Source organism: Staurois parvus, unplaced genomic scaffold (genome assembly GCF_062004578.1).
Source record: "Staurois parvus isolate SC_StPar_1 unplaced genomic scaffold, SC_StPar_1.0 ptg000145l, whole genome shotgun sequence".
Taxonomy (NCBI): domain Eukaryota; kingdom Metazoa; phylum Chordata; class Amphibia; order Anura; family Ranidae; genus Staurois; species Staurois parvus.
In genome coordinates this window covers 18,155,044-18,175,550 of record NW_028317941.1, presented here as the reverse complement: position 1 = coordinate 18,175,550, position 20,507 = coordinate 18,155,044, and the positions used below count along the sequence as shown (strand labels likewise).

The 20,507-nt window shown below is 41.0% G+C and overlaps 1 protein-coding gene across 2 annotated transcripts in view; it reads left to right on the top strand.

The window, feature by feature from the left end:
• The window catches only part of RPGR (retinitis pigmentosa GTPase regulator), a 163,863-nt gene that overhangs the window by 86,443 nt on the left and 56,913 nt on the right, over nucleotides 1-20,507 (top strand). For both annotated transcript variants that reach the window (XM_089673912.1, XM_089673913.1), the window contains exons 6-10: nucleotides 1,299-1,448; nucleotides 3,638-3,796; nucleotides 10,517-10,672; nucleotides 12,485-12,609; nucleotides 20,192-20,362. In XM_089673912.1, the coding sequence (XP_089530038.1) occupies nucleotides 1,299-1,448; nucleotides 3,638-3,796; nucleotides 10,517-10,672; nucleotides 12,485-12,609; nucleotides 20,192-20,362 (761 nt within the window). The remainder of the gene's footprint in view (nucleotides 1-1,298; nucleotides 1,449-3,637; nucleotides 3,797-10,516; nucleotides 10,673-12,484; nucleotides 12,610-20,191; nucleotides 20,363-20,507) is intronic.

Here is a 20,507-nt window from a genome sequence, read left to right as displayed (position 1 = left end):
TTGCAGACAGTACAGGAGATGACCAGAGACTGTGGACATAGTACAGATGACCAGAGACTGCAGACAGTGCAGGGGATGACCAGAGACTGCAGACAGTACAGTGGATGACCAGAGACTGCAGACAGTACAGTGGATGACCAGAGACTGCAGACAGTGCAGGGGATGACCAGAGACTGCAGACAGTACAGTGGATGACCAGAGACTGCAGACAGTACAGTGGATGACCAGAGACTGCAGACAGTACAGTGGATGACCAGAGACTGCAGACAGTGCAGGGGATGACCAGAGACTGCAGACAGTACAGTGGATGACCAGAGACTGCAGACATAGTACAGATGACCAGAGACTGCAGACAGTACAGGTGATGACCAGAGATTGTGGACACAGTACAGGGAAGACTAAGAGACTGCTGACCTTTGGGGAGGGAGGGGGAGTGGGTACCTGAATTTGACAGGTACCCGCTCCCACTTCCGCAGAGTTATCCTCCCTTTAGTGTCGGTACCCGGCTAACAGCCGGGTGCCCAGTGCGCATGCGCGAGAAGTGCTGCGCTTTGTGATTGGTCCGGCGTCTTCTGGGACCTGTCATGTGTCCCAGAAGACGCCGTACCATTCACAAAGCGCAGTGCTTCTCACGCATGTGCACTGGGCACCCGGCTGTCACAACCGAGAGCCCACACTAATGAAGCCAGCGCGGGAAGACTGCGCAGCGCTGGACCGAGGAACAGATAAGGTTCTACTGCAGAGAAGAGCTGAGCGGCCAGCCCGGTATTCTGACATGGCGGCAGTGGAAATACCGGACCGGCCACTCCATATTCGCTCCATAAAACGCACTGACATTTCCCCCCCTTTTTTGGGGGGAAAAAGTGCGTCTTATAAATATAGGTTCAGCCAGCCAATATTGCATCCACTGTGTTTTGTTGACAGATACTCATTTGGAAAGAATGGCATAATAGAAATCGACTAACAAAATTTGCATCAGCATATAACATGTCTGGATGGTACTGCATTTTAAAATCCTAAAATAAAAAGAGACAGAGCCAAGGTTTTTAAATGGAAAAGAATTCAAGTACTGTTTTATAGACAAGCAGTTGTAGGTTATTGCAAGCATTTATTATACATAGCTACTGCTGTGAGAGACAGATCCAGTTCTCTTTCCAGTCTCATGTGAAATGAACCTGCCTTTAGACCTTGCAGTAACATAACACTGTTCTTTACCACGACAGAGAAGACCTAGAGATTGGTAAACTTTAAATAACAAAAATGAACTTAAATACAAGCATTATTTTGCTTTATTTCAGTGGATGGGAAGCTTTTCATGTGGGGTGAAAATTCAGAAGGTCAACTTGGCCTCGCTAATGAAAAAACAGTCTGCAGTCCTCACCAAGTGGATATTGGAAAGCCGATTATTTGGGTCTCCTGCGGCTATTACCACTCGGCATTCGTTACACGTAAGCAAAGCCCTCAGCGTTTGTGAACCTGGATGAGAAACTGATATTTTTCCACATATTGACAATAGTCTGTTCTGTGCATCGTGCGTCGCTTTTCAAGTCAAACTTGTGCTTTGTTTGAAGCAAATACCTGGTACTTCCAGGTATGGAGGAGCATGTGACTCATCCCCTTCCTTTCATGTCACAAGGCTTATGGTAGTGAACAGCTTAGCACCATCATATCAGGGTGGGGAAAGCCTCCTCAGTCCTATGTGAGCCTTGACCAGAGTGACTTGAAGTTTACAGACAGCTACGTTTCCTTGCTCTTGGCAGAAGGATATAGCAATAGGGATTGAAAGAAAAGGAAGTATGCGCTTTTGGGGAAGGGGGCATTAAAGCCAACCTGTTCTCAGTAAACAGAGTATGATGTAGTATATTAGTAAATTCCATGTACCGTACTTTTTAATCAAGCTGTTTTAGTCTGAAGCTCTGTGGGTGTCTTAACCAGAACTTTTGAAAATGAAATTTGCAGTTACAGCAAAGAATAAAATGGCTTGTTTGCTTTGCAAAACAATAATAAAACGATAGTAAGAAGATGACATCTCCTATAGTCATCTTCTTTTAATTTGTTAAAAAGATGCTAAAGGTTCAAATCAAAGAACACCATTGTGGGAGTCTTTTAAAAGTGGTCTTCTGAATGCAGTTGTGAATGTCCATTATTTTATTTATTTCCTACTTCAGCCATGCACTGCTGTTGTATATGAATTAAAACAGAACTAAAGGCAACATTTTATTTTTTTTTTTTTTTTTGCATAGCGTAAGGGAGGGTTATAACCCCTGTCAATTTTTTGCCATCTGTGTCCCATTGAGGAGATTTCCCTTCACTACCTGTCCCATAGCCAAAACAGTAAATGAGAGGAAATCACGAAAGTAAGGGTTGTAAAGATGGTGTCACCAGAACTAGTGTCCCCATTGGAAGATTTCCCCTCTAATTAGTGTTTGCCTCATGCACACTGTCATTTAATTTTAACTTCCCTAGATGCCAGCAGCATTTTGGCCAAAAAAAAATTTTAGACACGTTTACCCATGTCAAGCGTTTGGACGTTAATTATTTGGCCAGAATAAATACATTTTTTTGCCCATTAAAATAAATTAACGCTCAAGTGCTAAATGCGCATAGCGTTTAGGTGCATCAAAGCACTTTCCTGTCATAAAATAGTGCTAAAATCCTATGTGTGCATGGACATAACATGCAGGGGTGTCTAGAGGTAGTAAAAAGAAACGCCTGGCGCACCTAGAAGCAGCTGTAAAAAGTCCAGTGTGCATGAGGCCTTATAGGGACAACCCAAAATATGGGATTTTCTTTCATTTCCTCTGATAATAGTAAACATGACAAATATAAAGAAGTTGAATCTCCTTAACGGAGATACTGACAGCAATGAAAACCCATCCAAAACTGAAAAAAAGGTTTTGCCCATAGTGATTTTAAATGTCATAAAAAATGTATCAAAAATGCTTTAGTTTGCTTTGTTTTTGGAAGTTGAGCATTTTAATATAAGGAGGTTCTAGATAGATAGATAGACACAGAATAGATGTACATACCCACAAGCACAGTTCCTGTAGGGATGAAGGCTGTGATGTGTAAAATGCACATATGGCATGTTTTACATCTGATTTAGCATGTGCATCCATACGTGTCCTCTTCCAGATGTAAGAATGCATAGAAAATCACACTCCAGGATATACAATGTAATACTTGGTTTGCTTTCCTCCTGGCAGCAGCTTTTTGGCAAAAAAAAAAAAAAAGATACTTGTAAATGTGTCTAACCCGTTTAGGTGCATCAAGCGCTTGGGTGTTAATTCATTTCATTGGCCAGAATGAATTAACGCTCAAGGGCTTGAGTGTTTGTAAAAGCGTTTACATGTGTTTACATGCTTTTAGGCACGTAAAGTGTTTTTTTCTGTCAGCGCTGCTCCTTGACACGCTGGCAGCTGTTTTTTTTTTCTTCTGCCTCTTTAACTGTCCCTGTAATTTAGGCTATGCATCCATGCCCACATAGATATTTAGAGGAGTTCAAAGGCTCGGCCTGTGCTTTGGAACTCCTTTAAACATCTATGTGGGCATGGACGTATAGCCTAACTTGCAGGAACAGTTAAAATCGATTTAGGTGGTTATTGCATTACCTTTTCTTTTTTGGAACTTTCTATAGAGGATGGAGAGTTATACACTTTTGGGGAACCTGAAAATGGAAAGCTTGGTCTTCCTGTGGAGAAACTGGACAAACACAGACAACCTCAACATGTCCCGGGGATATTTGGGAAGGTGAAGATGGTTTCCTGTGGTGGAGGGCACACCATTGCAGTCACAGGTTTGTAGTATTGAGAATTAATTAATAGATTGAAAAAATGTTAATTCAATAAAACTTTAACGTGGTTGTAAACCTTACCTAATTTGCTCCATGATGGGCTGTTAAAAAGGAACTAAATTCTGGAAACTGTGCCCAAAAAAGCTAGATAATGCTAGTGAGTAATCCTTTGCCCTATGCCTGTGTTATCCCTGCAGCTGACATTACCTGTCAAGGATGGGGGCCTCAGGGTGACATAAGATGCTTATGGTTCTCTAGAGTCACTGGGGTCATGGAATGACATAATGTTATGGAGGCTGCAGTCACAGTGACACAGAATGCTCAAGTGACACAGGATGTTCAGGAGTCATGAGGCGACGTAGAATGTTCGGTATTTTATCGATGTTACAAGAGTGCGCAGAGATGCTGCAGTTGGCCTAGGCATAGTGATTCATTGATCAACCGCTGAGCCGTGCATTGGTTGACCATTTAAAGCTGGTGCCAGTCTGGAGAGGCCAGGAAGAAGGCCCTGTGCTGACAGAAGAGAGGTGAGTGTGACCTTTCCCTCATTACTGACTTACCATGCTTTATTCTGTGTTGTGCCTGTGTGGAGGCATTCATCTTGGTAGAGGCAGGGTTTTGCTTTGGTTCCTTGTGTCAGAGCATCCAGCAAGGAGAACAGTGAGTAGCACAGTGGTGACAAATCTTGTGAGACTAGCAGTCTGAGGCAGCAGTGCCATAGATCTCACTGTAGATAAACAGCTATGAGGCTTGGCACTGGAGTAGAGTATACCAGATGGGCTAGAGCATACCAGAAGTGTACTGTTTTCCAAGAATTCAAGACAAAAGGTACATTGAGGGCACAGTAATGTAGAAATTTGTCTACATTGAGTTACAGTGGGTAAAATAAGTATTGAACACATCACCATTTTTCTAGGTAAATATATTTCTAAAGGTGCTGTTGACATGAAATTTTCACCACATGTAGGTAACAACCCATGCAATCCATACATACAAAGAAACCAAAGCAAATAAGTTTAGAAATTATGATATGTGTAATAAAATGGAAAGACACAGGGAAAAAGTATTGAACACATGAAGAAAGGGAGGTGCAAAAAGGCATGAAGAGCCAAGACACCAGCTGAAATCTGTCAGTAATTAGAAAGCAATCGTGCCCTTTGTCAGTGCAAAATAATATCAGCTGGTTCAGTCTCAACTGATGGCCTATAAAAAGGTGTCTCATTGCCAAGGTGTGATCTCATGATGGGTAAAAGCAAAGGACTCTTTCAAGACCTTTGCAACCTTATTGTTGCAAAACACTGATGGCATTGTTTACAGAAGCATTTCTAAACTTCTGAATTTTCCAGTGAGCACGGTTGGGGCCTTAATCCATCATTGGAAAGAACATCAGTTCACCATAAACTGGCCATGACCAGGAGCTCCTCGCAAGATTTCAAACACCGCTGATCGCTCAGTTCTCAGTCTTCGCTGAACACTCATCGGCTCTCTGCTCTGCCCCTCCAGCACTTACTAGATCGTCGGGCTGTGGAAGGGCTGAGAGCGGCTGGTCCAGGCTCTCAGCAGCTCACTACTTCTTTAAGCTCTTGAGAGAGGATCCTTGTACTATTGTAAAGGTACTAAAGGAAATGGACATTTGAAGCATTGCGCTTTTGTTGTGATGGTTTATTACAACATTTTGAATTTGTATCCCACATAAGACTGGTGTCGGTAAAAAAAGCATAAAGCACTCTGTCTATGTGCATGGTGGGACACTTCTGAGTTATCTAAGAAACAGCGAATTTGTCTTCTCTTTGAGAGATAGCATCTCCTTTGACAGCTACAGTATGCTTCTACAAGAGCTTAAGAGATTTGATTTTGCAGTGTGTAGTTAGAGATCTCCAGTACTTAACTCCCACTGTCCAGAAGTTGGAAATCTACTTACACCGCTGACACTGCCCCCCCCCCCCCCCTTCCTCATATTCCTTTCTTAGTAGGAACTTTTCCTTGAGAGTAATGTCATAAATGGCCCCTCTCCCCTTATGGACTTTTTAGTATTACTGGGAGTCCGCTGGGAGCATTTTCCACTGCTCCCTTCCCTAGAAGAGTCCTGAACCCTCAGTGTCTTTCAAGGCCACTTGTACTCAATGACAGCACTGGACCATATGTCCTCTGTAGTGCTTTTTCTTGCCATGCCCATGGTGGAATGCTTTTCTTGAAGGGTGTCAGTTTTTCTGGACTCTGAAATCTTTCAAAGGAACTAAATCTTATAAGTTTCCAGCGGTGGGAGCATTACACATTTCTAGTGTTGATAATGATTTATCACCAGTGAGCATGGCGGACCAACTTAGATCCTCACTGAAGTTCTTTGCATGGTCAGGTTTAGGGGTTGTCCTCCTTACCTCCTCTCACTAACCCTAACCTTAACCCTAGCTCCTAACTTTAACTCTAACCCTAGCCCTTAACCCTAACCCTAGCTCGGTCATGTGATCAGCTGTGTTCAATCACAGCTGATCGCATGTAAATATGGAAATGCCGTTTATCGGCATTTCTCTCCTCACGAGCTGTCACGCTGACAGGTCGAGAGGAGAGGAGAGCTGGTAATTGGCATCCTTCAGAGGGGACATGTGCACTGATGATCAGTGTGCCCTGATGATTAGTGTAGCCCCAGCAGTGCCACCTTTCAGTGTCCATCAGTGCCAGCTGTCAGTACCCATCCATGCCACCTGCCAGTGCTCATCAGTGCTACATCAATGCCACATACCAGTGCCTACCAGTGCACATCAATGCCACATATCAGTGCCCATCTGAGCTGCCTTTCAGTGTCACCTATCAGTGCCAGTCAGTGTCAGTGCGCATCAGTGCCGCCTGTCAGTGCTGCCTGTCAGTGCCGCCTATCAGTGCCATATATGAGTGATGCCTTTCAGTGCCCACCAGTGATGCCTGTCAATGCCCATCAGTGCCACCTACCAGTGCCTCCTCATCAGTGCCCATCAGTGCTACCTATCAGTGCCCATCACTGCAGCCTCATTAGCGTAACATCAATGAAGGATATTTTTTTTCAAAATATTCAGTGGTTTTTGGTTTGTTTAACAAAAAATAAAAAACCCAGAGGTGATTAAATACCACCAAAAGAAAGCTCTATCCGTCTAAAAAAAAATGACTGGGTACAGTGTTGCATGACCGCGCAATTGTCATTCAAAGTGTGACAGCGCTGAATGCTGAAAATTGGCCTGCGCAGCAAGGGGGTATACCCCCTTTCTGCCCAGGCCAATTTTCAGTGCCCTGTAGGCAAGTGGTTAAATCCATTAGAAACTGTTGTCCACCCCTCAGTTAAACTGCTTTTGGACTTCCCAAATATCAAATAACTTCTACATTCCTGTATCCCTTAATGGATGATAAAGAAAATAAGTGCTGGATTTTGATGAGGATAACAAGGGCCCACCTACCAGGGGAGCAAGGGATAAAGCAAGTAAAAGTACTTCTTACTGCTATCTTAGGCAGAAACGAGCAGAAACTACCCTACATGCTCCCGCAGTTCAGCTTTAAGTCATTGTATTTGTGACTTTCACTTTTCTACACACTCGTTTTTCTAGAATTTTGTATTGTATTAAATATAGAGGTGTGCGAGTTAGCCCCTTGAAGGACTATAGATTAATTAATACAGGCAAATTTCAGAATTCAGAACTTAAGAACTGTTAAGATGTCAGCAACGCAGGCAGGACATTGTTTTTATTGGGTCAGCAGACTCATTGAGGAGAATTTATCAAAACTGGAGCAGACAGAATCTGGAACAGCTGTGAATGACAACCAATTAGCTTCTACCTTTCATTTTTAATGCTTAACAAGCTGAGGATAGAAGATAATTGTTTTGCCATCACTGCTGGGTTATCACATAGACAGGGTGGGCACCACTCCACTTTTGATGTAGTCCCCCATTGATTTTGATTGAGAATAGCAACAGTAAAATACAACTGTTCTGTAGTACTGTAAGGCAGACTGTAGATCCTGCATGTATTGGGCAAATATGGTTGCTTCCATGTACATCGTGAAGTGTACACAAGGTTTTTAGAACATTAATACACTGATAACATTATTGACCTCAAGCTGATCTCCTTTAGATGTACAGCATTGAAAAAAAGCACTGAAAACACTACACTCTCTGCCATGTTACTAAAGCTTGCAAATGATGCCAGCCAGCAGGGAGTTTACAGACAAAAAATAGTGAAACAGTTGTAGATTGTGGAACGGGGTCGGCATCCTTAATGGAATTATTACATGTACTGCAAAGCTATATAGCAAGTGTGTACGTCACCAGATGTCCACATGGGGGAGCTTTCACTCTTTCAAGTTTGATTTTTATTTCCACTTTCTGTAAAAAATTATGGAAATTGGGGCTAAAGCTTTGAAATGGAGAAAAATGCTTTGTTTCATTTGTCAATTATTGTGAACTTAGTGTAGGAAATAAGCAATGTAACATATTAGAGAACTATAAATATATTAACAGAGTGCATAAATATTTTTAATAAATTACAGAAGTATAATCAGACTGAAAAAAGTTCTTACCTCTTTCTTGCCATGCATAAAGAACACAGTGTAAATCACATGTTTTCTTGCTATTAGGACTATTGTAGATGTGTCATGTTATTGCAGATAGCCACAATCTGTTTTTAATCAAACTTGTTAAATTTAGTGTGAGTTATTTAAAATACAGCACTACTTGGCAGAAAGCTGAGTCTGCATATATATTATCAGCCAACGTGGCTGCTCCCATAGACATATTTGCATACTTTACACAGAAACGTGGATTTAATATACTAACAAGTGACACATTATTTACATTAAGCTGATCTCACATCTTCATATGTATAATGGAGGAGATTTGCTAAAACTGGTGCACTTAGAATCTGGAAGTCAATCAGCTTCTAACTTCAGGTTCTTCAAATTAGCTTTGGCAATAAAACCTGAAAGCTGATTGTTTTCAGTGCAGAGCTGCACCAGATTTTGCACTCTGCAGTTTTAGTAAAAAAAACCCAACATGTCAAGAAAAACGCAGTTCCCCTTTAATGTTTGAAATATGTATAAATTTACAGATTTTCTTAGCAGGTTAATTTTACATTTGCTCCTTGACTTTCATTTTATTCATCCTTTGGTAGTGCTTGATAAAATAATCAGAGTAGTAGGTACTGCACATGTGCTTTGAAAGTTTTTTTTATTTTCATTTATAATCTGTGCAGCAAAATCAGGGTATCGGTGTATTAATCTCAAATAGATGGTCTATATCTAAAATATCTAATATTAAATACAATATTATAGGACAATGTAATTTAAACAAAAACTGCACTTTTTCTGCAAATATATACACTATATTGCCAAAAGTATTGGGACGCCCCTCCAAATCATTGGATTCAGGTGTTCCAATCACCTCCATGGCCAAAGGTGTATAAAATCAAGCACCTAGGCATGCAGACTGCTTCTACAGACATTTGTCAACGAATGGGTCACTCTCAGGAGCTCAGTGAATTCAAGCGTGGGGCAACCTGTGCAATAAGTCCATCTGTGACCTTTCCTTGCTATTAAATATTCCACGGTCAACTGTTAGTGGTATTACAACAAAGCGGAAGCAACTGGGAACAACAGCAACTCAGCCACGAAGTGGTAGGCCACATAAAATGACAGAGCGGGGTCAGTGCATGCAGAAGCGCACAGTGACCAGAATTCACCAGCTGTCTTCAGAGTCAATAGCTAAAGACCTCCAACCTTCGTATGGCCTTTAGATTAGCACAACAGTGCATTGAGAGCTTCATGGAATGGGTTTTTATGGCCAAGCAGCTGCATTCAAGCCTTACATCACCAAGTGCAATGCAAACTGTCGGATGCAGTGGTGTAAAGCACGCCGCCACTGGACTCTAGAGCAGTGGAGACGTGTTCTCTGGAGTGAAGAATCATGCTTCTATGTCTGGCAATCTGATAGATGTGTCTGGGTTTGGCGGTTGCCAGATGAATGGTACTTACATGACTGCATTGTGCCAAGTGTAAAGTTTGATAGAGGGGGGGTTATGATGTGGGGTTGTTTTTCAGGGGTTGGGCTTGGCCCCTTAGTTCCACTGAAGGGAACTCTTAAGGCGTCAGCATACCAAGACATTTTTGGACAATTTCATGCTTCCAATTTTGTGGGAAGAGTTTGGGGATGACCCCTTCCTGTTCCAACATAACTGTGCACAAAGCAAGGTCCATAAAGACATGGACGAGCGAGCTCAGGGTGGAGGAGCTTGACTGGTCTGCACAGAGTCCTGACCCCAACCCGATAGAACACTCTTGGATGATATAGCGCCAGATCTTCTCGTCCAACATCAGTGCCTGACCTCACAAATGCGCTTCTGGAAGAATAGTCAAACAGTCTCATAGACACAGTCCTAAACCTTGTGAACAGCCTTCCCAGAAGAGTTGAAGCTGTTATAGCTGCAAAGTGTGAGCCAACTCCATATTGAATGGACTAAGACTGGGATGCCATTGAAGTTCATATGCGTGTAAAGGCAGGTGTCCCAATATTTTTGGCAATATAGTGTGTGTGTGTATATGTATATATGTGTGTGTGTATATATATATATATATATATATATATATATATATATATATATATACATACATACACACATATTCATACTTACATACAGTAAATGCATGCATATATTTTTTTTCTTTTGTGCCTAGTTCTATTTATTGTTTTAATTTCCCTTTTTTCAGACACAGAAGTCTATACATTTGGTCTTGGACAGTTTGGACAACTAGGACATGGCACTTTTATTTTTGAAACGCCTACACCCAAAGTAGTGGAGGCTCTGAAGCCACACAGAGTTCGATATGTTGCTTGTGGGGAAAACCACACTGCAGTAATTACAGGTGGGTAAGCCATAATATGTTTTTCACAATACAAAACTGCTTTGTGATGCAGATACTGTTCTTGTGCTGTATTATATAACACTAGCTATCACTTGGTGTTACATTTGTGTTTCTGTGCTAAATAAGGTAGTAATTTGTTAAAATAATAATTGCTGTGCAAAGTCGAGCAATATTATATATACACCCTCACTCTGGCTGGCTCTGGTGCCTAGGCACCATCATGTACAGTACAGAGATAGTAACCATGTGTTGTACACTAAGGAGGCAGATGTGCGACTGGAGTCAGTTGCAGCTTACAGTGCAGCCTGTGGGGGAACTGTCCCAGTGCATGAGGGACTCTGTTGGAGTGAGGATTAAGGCAAGGACTTACCCTAAACATGACAGACATTTAACCCATTTTTAAAAATTCCTGAGCTTGGGCTGTGAAATACAGAAGGGTTTTTGTTTCATACTATAAGCTGAACCCTTCTTAATGAAAAAAAAAAACCTGTGCCACAGGATCTCCCCCAGGCCCCCTTATACTTACCTGAACCCAATCTTGATCCAGCGCTATGCCCTCTCTGCTCTCTCCCTCCTCACTAGGCAGATTGATAGCAGCAGGAGCCATTGGATCCTGCTGATGTCAGTCAAATCCTGTGACGCAGAGGGGGGAGAACAGCTCTGTCTGTGTCTATAGAGGCAGACAACATGGCTCAGGATGAAGCGGCTTGCTATGGGGGAACTCTTCAAAGACGTGGATCCAGGAGCACCGGCAGGGGACCCCTGAAGAGGAGGATTGAAGCTGCTCTTGGCAATGCATTTGCACAGAGCAGCTCCAATCCTCCTCTTCTGGGGTCCCCCTGCCAGTGAGTCCACGTCTTTGCTGAGTGTCCCCTGAGGGGACACTCATGCGGGCTAAGTCCTGAGCCATGCTACCTGCGTCGGTAGACACAGACAGCGTGGTTTTTCCCCTCCACGTCACAGGTTTTGATTGACAGCAGCAGGAGCCAATGACGTATGGGGTCCCCCTTTTCCACACCCCTTAAGTTGGGATTTCAGATTGCATCTACACTCCTTTCTACCAGTAAAAACCGGTACAATTGTGGCTGCAACACTCTAGGAGCAACAATATATCTAAACAGATGGGTTTAACATTTAGAGCTATGATAGACTACTGCTGATTATTGTTTGTAGCAGAACTGAGGAAATTCGTGCAAACTGCACGATTATTTGTAAAACAAAGCTTTTGTATATAAGTAGTAAAGAAATTCGGCCCCTTTCACATGGGCGGACTAATCACCTGTTTATTTTTCAAGCAGGCCCAATCAGATCAACCACTGTGAACGGATGACAGTTGGATGTAAACGGACAGGCCGTTTACATTCGACCACCCATAGAGAGCAGCAGGCTTTGTCGGTCTCTGCTCTGCACAAGCAGAACACACACAGACCTGTCATCCATCTGCTTAGTGGGGATAAGTAGATAGATCCCCCGCTGAGCAGGCGGATCCTCCTTGGTGGAGTCTGCCCATGTGAAAGGGGATTTACAGATAGCAATTATCAGTTAAAGAACTATAAATCTGAAAATAAAATTAAACCAAATCCTTTATAGTGTCCCTTTAAAAATCAAACTAGTACAGTCAAAACTTGATTGTTCTTTTTTTTTTTTTCTTGTTTAGTGGGGTATGTGCCCTTGCTATGAAAAAAAAAAAATTAAACCGTACAAAGGCAAAGTTAACATAATATTTGGGAAAAGGATTGATCATCACACAGTTGCTTGGTCTGCTGGTTTATACTGATATTTCATATTTATATATATTTTTTTCTGTTTCAGATAAGGGCCTTCTTTATACCTTTGGTGATGGAAGATATGGCAAGCTTGGATTAGGAGAAGAGAATTTCACTAACCAGTTTTCACCTACATTGTGTATGAACTTTCTAAAGTTCACCGTCCAGTCGGTAAAAACAAAACCTTTATGCTTCACCTTTTTTGGGCTAAGTAGTGCCTTAAATTTGTGCTTAATTAGTATGAAGCTGAGATGAGGAAATATAGTGGTTCCCCACAAAAGCATATGGTTCATATGGTTAATCAGGGCTTGACAAATCCCACATGGCAGGTCGCCACAGCAACTAGAAATTGCATTCTGGGTTCACACACTGCCTCCTATTGTCTACAATGGGAAATCATGCCCCATAGACTTCAACGTGAATTTGCGCCCCATAGACTTCAGTGTTAATTCGTGCCCCATAGACTTCAACGTGAATTCGCGCTCCATAGACTTCAACGTGAATTCGCGCTCCATAAACTTCAACGGGAAATCGTGCGCCACAGACTTCAGCGGGAAACCGCTCCCCATAGACTTCAATGGTAAACCGCGCCCCATAGACTTCCACAGGAAATCTTGTCAATAGCAATCCTATGTGAACACTTATCTCCACATGCAACTCTACTTTATCACTTGCGAGTCTGGAACGCATTACTACATCCCGCAGAGGACCCTTTTCAGAATAACACTCAAAGTACAATGTGTGTGGATCATATCTGTGTGAACCACCTCAATAGGAACACAAAATATCTAGCCTGTCATGCAAATCTGTGAGTTTCAAAACAAATCCAAAATCGCATATGTGTGAACCAGTGTGGCTTCATTCACACCTGGGCATTTTGAGATTGCACCAGAATCGCTGCAATAGCAAAACGCAAATTCAGGTGCCATTATTTTCAGTGGAACATAAAATGTGGTGCTGTCTTTCCGTGATTGATGCACTGCAAATCGCATCACGTGAAGCTTGTTGCCCAAAAATTGCATTGCCGTGGGTGCAGACAACCCACACTGCACTAAAAAAAAAATTGCTACTTACTTTTTAGCTGGCTCCTAGATTCAAAACAAATTTGTCAGACCCTAGTTTAGATAGTGGTTAGTAGATTCACATTTATCATTTCACAAATTCTGACTGGTCAGTTTGCCCAAAGTTATTGCTAGTATTCATTACATGTAAATTTATGTATAAGCCAGTGGACTAAGTAATATTTAGGTAACCATAATTTCGATCAGTTACAGTAAGTAATTGTTTGTGCTCTGGGGTTTACTGCGCATTCTTATTGTGTTCACTATTTACAGCATTTGGTACATTGTATAAAGCTATTATTTTTAAACAAAGCTTATATTAACAGAATGATATAGATGATCATTGCTGACATCTGCTTCTGAAAATGCTGGTAGCCTGGCTGTTATACTGCTTCAGTAGCATTGACTCACTGACATTTTAATAAGTATGAAGTATTATTCTATGTGTGAACTTTCACTTCATATGAATGCACCTATTGCAGTTAGGTACCCTCTGTTATCAGTTTGATTTGTCACAAATAATATATCAGAAGCTAATGACATATCAGCATAATACTGTGGAAATGTCCAGTAATAATCTACTCAAATTGTGTAGCAACGAAATTAGCTAGAGATTTGTGTCTGACAAGTATGTTTTTACCAATATGTTTTATGATTTGTCATATTGCCCTTTTGCTTTGAGCAGATAGGAGAACAACATTAAATATAAAGCATTCCCTGGATAGTGTTTTTGGTACTAATCCAGAGATAAAATCCATGCTGTGGATCCATCTGTGCACATAATTTTTCAATCTGTCTCTCAAGGGTACTGAGTCATAGTTCACATGTTAGGATACATTTATAAGATATCTGTAAATAGACTAGGGTTTTGTATGATGCATTGCCCTTATAGCAATTTCCTGTTCATTATCGATTTAGGTGGACAGTCATTCTTCTTTTGTACATCTTGATGGCTCTAGGTGTACGTATATAACACAGTGTCTTGTATGCCTACACATTCATTTGCAAGAGTTTATTGAATGGGGATCCTGCTTGGATGATGTTCTGTTATGTTTTATTACATCGTTCTACATCACAGATTTCTGCCCACATGTCTGTGTGTAGCCTTGTAGATTGTCTACATTCTTTTGAGTAGTCGAGATCCAATTGATCTTAACTACTCAACTCTTTTCATTAGAGTCAACCTGAATTTAAAACGTGAAGATTTGTTGTTGTAGGAAATATTTATGAAAGTTTACTTGTGATGAAGCAGTACCCAATGTACATTATTGTCCTGAATTCCCTTTGCAAATATCAGTGCTTTTTCTGGTATGTGGTTGTGCCCAGGCACTCCTGTACCTATAGCCTCATATCAGTATACCTGCTGAGTGAGATCTAAGGTACTGCTGTCTTTGACAGCTAATCTCGCCAAATTGTGGAGTTAGATTTGACGATGCCACTACTGTGCTGCTCACTTGTATCCTTGCTGGAGGCTCTGACATGAGAAAGCAAAGTCCTGCCTCTCCAAAGATGGCCACCTCCACACAGAGGCACAGTGCAGAACAATACAGAATAAGTTGGTAATGGCTTCAAGTGGACCACAGGCAATACTGGTGGCAAGTCTGTTTTCGTTTGCCTGCGTTTTTTTGCCATACCTTCCACAGGTCAGTTTCTTTTTAAAGTAGCTATAGGCAAAATTTTTCTTTTTAATTTTGGATAGAGTAGGGGAGGGTTATAACCCCTGTTATAATCTGTTTCACATTGCAGAGATTTCCCTTCACTCCTTGTCCCCTAGCCAAACAGTTAAGGGAATTTCTTGGGGACCCCCAGGTCACCGGAACTAGTGTAATGGAAGATTTCCCTTCTATTTACTTTTCTGGAGACAACCCAGATTTTGGGATTTTCTTTTACTTTCAATGAAAATGGTACACAATACAAATAGAGAGGGTGAATCTTCTTAACAGGGGCAAAGACTGCGATGAAAACTGAAAAATGTTCTAATCCCTCTCCACTCTATCCAAAGCTAAAAAAGAATAAATTGCCTTGAGTTATAATTTAAAATGACATTTATTAGCTTATCGATAATCCTCTTTCCTTCTCTTTGTATAAAATTAAATTATAGTATTGTACATGGTTCTTTCTTGGACAGCGCAATTGGCTATCTTGATCTACAAGTGTAATAAAGTTATAGAGGGTTGGATATTTGTTTATTTCTGATATAGGTGCACCTATATTAATTATTCAGAATATTTTCCCTTTTTTTTATGTGTTTTATGTATAATCCTTTTTTTATTGTGTAAAAATAAAAATGTGTATGTTGTGGTGCCTTAAAAGCCCAAATGTTTTGGGATTCTGTGATTGTAACTAACAGGGTGTGGCACCATCCATACCACCCGTGTTTTGAATTTTTAAAAATGAAACTCCAGTGATGTGTTTGTTATATTTATACATATGTATGTGTGTGTGTGTGTGTGTACATATATTTTTAATAAAGTTAAATACTGGGCAGTTTGTCCTGCTGAATTTACGGCTGTTAAAATGTAAACAAAAGCAGTTGTATGTCATTTGGTAAATTATGTCACTCAGCATCCCCAACTGCTGAAATTCTTTGTTCAGATTATTTTGACAAGTTGCAAAAATGCTACTGAAATGACTGAATATTTTAAGTAAAATTCATCTCTCTCCCCTCTGCATAAGAAAACAAAATAAAGCTTTTGAATGGTCTAAGCAGAAATTGCACTTGGACCAAGAAAGTATACAGTGCATCCAGAAAGTATTCACAGCGCTTAACTTTTGCCACATTTTGTTATGTTACAGCCTTATTCCAAAATGGATTAAATTCATTTTTTTCCTCAACATTCTACAAACAATACCCCATAATGACAATGTGAAAGAAGTTCTTTTTGAAATCTTTGCAATTTATTAAAAATAAAAAACAAAAAAAAACACATGTACATAAGTATTCACAGCCTTCTCCATGACACTCAAAATTGAGCTCTGGTGCATCCTGTTCCCACTGATCATCCTTGAAATGTTTCCACAACTTGATTGGAGTCCACCTGTGGGAAATTCAGTTGACTGGACATGAGTAGGAAAGGCATAAACCTATCTATATAAGGTAAGCTAAGCCATGAAGTCCAAGGAATTGTCCGTAGACCTCCGAGAAAAGATTGTATCAAGGCACAGATCTGGGGAAGGGTACAGAAAACTTTCTGCGGTATTGAAGGTCCCAGTGAGCACAGTGGCCTCCATCATCCATCTTCCATAAATGGAAGAAGTTTGGAACCGACAGGAATCTTCCTAGAGTGGGCCGCCCGGCCAAAATGAGCAATCGAGGGAGAAGGGCCTTAGCCCGGGAGGTAACCAAGCACCCGATGGTCACTCTGAAAGAGCTCCTGCATTTCTCTGTGGAGAGAGGAGAACCTTCCAGAAGAACAACCATCTCTACAGCTCTCCAACAACCAGGTCTGCATGGTATAGTGGCCAGACGGAAGCCACTCCTCAGTAAAAGGCAAATGGCAGCCTGCCTGGAGTTTGCCAAAATGCACTTGAGGGGCTCTCAGACCATAAGAAACAAAACTCTCTGGTCTGATGAAAGAAAGATTGAACTCTTTGGCCTGAATGCCAAGCGTCAGGCACCACTCACCACCTGGCCAATACCATCCCTACAGTGAAGCATGGTGGTGGTAGCATCATGGTGGTTGTAGCATCATGCTGTGGGGATGTTTTTCAGCGGCAGGAACTGAGAGACTAGTCAGGATCGAAGGAAATATGAATGCAGCAATGTACAGAGACATCCTTGATGAAAACCTGTTCCAAAGCGCTCTGGACCTTTAGACTAGGGTGACGGTTCATCTTTCAACAGGACAACGACCCTAAGCACACAGCCCACATAACAAAGGAGTAGCTACAGGCCAACTCTGTGAATGTTCTGGAGTGACCCAGCCAGAGCCCAGACGTGAACTCAATTGAAGATCTCTGGAGAGATCTGAAAATGGCTGTGCACCGATGCTCCCCATCCATCCTGATGGAGCTTGAGCGGTACTGCAAAGCAGAATGGGAGAAATTGCCCAAAAGTAGGTGTGCCAAGCTTGTAGCATCATACTCAAAACAACTTGAGGCTGTAATTGGTTGCTAAAGGTGCTTCAACAAAGTATTGAACAAAGCCTGTGAATACTTATGTACGGTGTTTTTTTTTGTTTTGTTTTTTATTTTTAATAAATTGCAAAGATTTCAAAACTAACTTCTCTCATGTTGCCATTATGGGGTATTGTTTGTAGAATGTTGAGGAAAGAAAATGAATGTAATCCATTTGGAAATTAGACTGTAACATAACAAAATGTGGCAAAAGTTAAGCGCTGTGAATACTTTCTGGATACACTGTAGATACTTGCCAGATGGCTGTTGATATGTTTTCTAGGAAGCAGTGATGTCCCCTTTCCTTGCATTGTTTATTTCATTGTAAATGTACTTATTGATTTAGATATAGTAATTTTACATATTTCTGCAGTTTTGAATTCCTTATACTATACAGTATGTCCACATCCAGAATGAATTATTGCTACATTTAACATTGCTCTAAACACTAACAGACCTAGTGAGGAAAAAAATTTTCTTTTTCGACTGCATGTCCAAATTACAGGATAGACTTCCTTTAGCTACTCCTCCATGGAGCTAAAAGCTGGGTACACATGTATCGGAATTCAGCCTGTTCAGCAGGAACAAGCCGAGTTTCAATCTGTGTGTAGCCCTCTCTGTTCAACAGAAGTTGATCATTAGGCCAGCTTCTGTCGAACAGTCCTGCTGCAAACCCAGCATTTGATCAGCCGCTACAGTATATTCTGAGGGGAAGAAGAGTCCCCACTGTCAGAATTCAATAGTACAGTGGGAAAGATCTCTGCATCCCAGAAGCTTGTGAGGATTCAGGAATCTGAGGGTTTTTTTTTTTTTCGTTCAGCCCACTGGTTGAAAAAAAAAAGAAAAAACTCAGTGTGTGTACCCATCTTAAGAGTGTCATTTGAGAAATGTGAATTGTCGCACATCCTATTTTGGCTCACTTTAAAGCGGAACTATACTGCACCTGAGCACCACAAACCAAAAATGCTGTTAAATTCCTGTTTTATATTAAAATCACACTCACCCATCCATCCATGTCTCCATGCTTAATTTGCTGAGAGATCACTTTGAAAAACAATCCCTTGCATTTCTGGCCATGGCTATCTTGAGTATAAGGGCAAATGATTCATATAGCATTTACTTCCTGGAATACATCTGCCCTTAGCTCAGGCATGCAGGCAGGAGGGTCTGCTTAGCTGAAAAAAACCCTCCTCCCCTCCTGGAGACTCCTGGGATGTTTGACATCATTCGCCTAGGCATGGAAACCAGAAAGAAATTGAATTTATATTTAAAAAATTGTTTAAAACGATTATGATCTGTTTTCCTATCTATTTACTTATGCTAGCAGTATAAGGAATAAAAATAGTCAATGTTGACTGAGAGAGTGAAGTTCCAGTTAATGGATGTTAAAATTTATTTTAACATGCTAACCCATGGAAAAACGAAAGACAATATAGACTTGTAACATATTAGTCTTTTTGAGTAATTAATGAAGAATGATTAGCTTTCTTGTTGTGCAGTGCTGGTTTAATTCCTACAAAGGAAACTCTCTACATGGAGTTTGTACTGTATGTTCTTCATTTGTTTGTGTGGGCATCCTTCGAGTGTTCTGGCTTCTTTCCAACAACCCACTAGTAGTTTTAACTGTCTGCCACATAACTTGGTCTTAAAATGATTGTAAATGCTCACACTTTTTATTAAAATAACAAACATTACACTTACCTGCGCTGTGCAATGGTTTTGCACAGCGCAACCCCGATCCCCCTCTTCTTAGGTCCCCTGCCAGCGCTCCTGGTTCCTCCCCCCTCTGAGTGACCTCATAGCAAGCTTCCAGCTATGGGGATATTCGTGCAGACTTGCTCCCGAGCTGCCACTATGTGTGTCCATTAACACACAGAGCACAGCTCAGCCCTGCCCCCCATCACTAGCTGTGAATGACAACAGCAGGAACTAATTGCTCCTGCTGTTGTCTCCGAGCCAATAAGGAGCGCGAGAGCTGCTGCTTTCGTACACTTCGCTGAATCGAGATTGAGCTTGGATAAGTATAGGGGAGGCACAGGTAGCTGCATGTAGAAGGTATTTTTATAACTTTATTGCATAGAATGCATTAAGGTAAAAAAACATTCTGCCCTTAGAACCACTTTAATGTTTGTATAATTGCTATAAAGACATTATACTGTAAACTCCTTTAGGCTCCATGCATGCTAGAGTTTTTATTTTTATTTATTTTATTTTTTTAAGCTAAAAAATGCTAGTAATAGCATTTTTAGTAGCGTTTAGGGGCGTTAGCATTTTATTTGTGTTTTTACAGTACATGTAAAAAAATCTAGGGAAAAAAATGTTTAGTAGCGTTTAGTGTTTTCTTTCTGCCTGAAAAACGCTATAGGATAACACTATTTAACTTCTAGGAGCAGAAAAAAAGCTGATAACAGTTTCTAGGAGCTTAAAAAAACTCTAGTGTGCATGGAGCCTTAGGACAGAAATTGTTATGAATGGTTTCGTGTTCTCCATAAAGCACTAAGGTCTACCCTATATGAATGAGCAGAATACATAAATTACCATTATTCTTTTAAATCATATTGTGTTTTCCTTTGCAGGTGGCATGTGGTGGTTGTCATATGCTTGTCTTTGCTATACCCAGACCTAAAGAATCTGAAACTGTCTTTGTTGATGAGCTAAAGGAAAATTATTTAATGGTAAATGGAGATGGTAACAAATCTACAACATTGCAGAGATCTCCCTCTGCTCGTGTTAGACGAAGAGAAAAGGTATATTATCATTCAAGTAATTTTATATTTCCTACATACACTATATAGCCACAATTTTGTGAACTCATGACCTTCGCTTATACACTATTACATGATAAGGCCATAGGTATGTAGACACCTATGATGGAGGTGTGGGTGCGGAGCA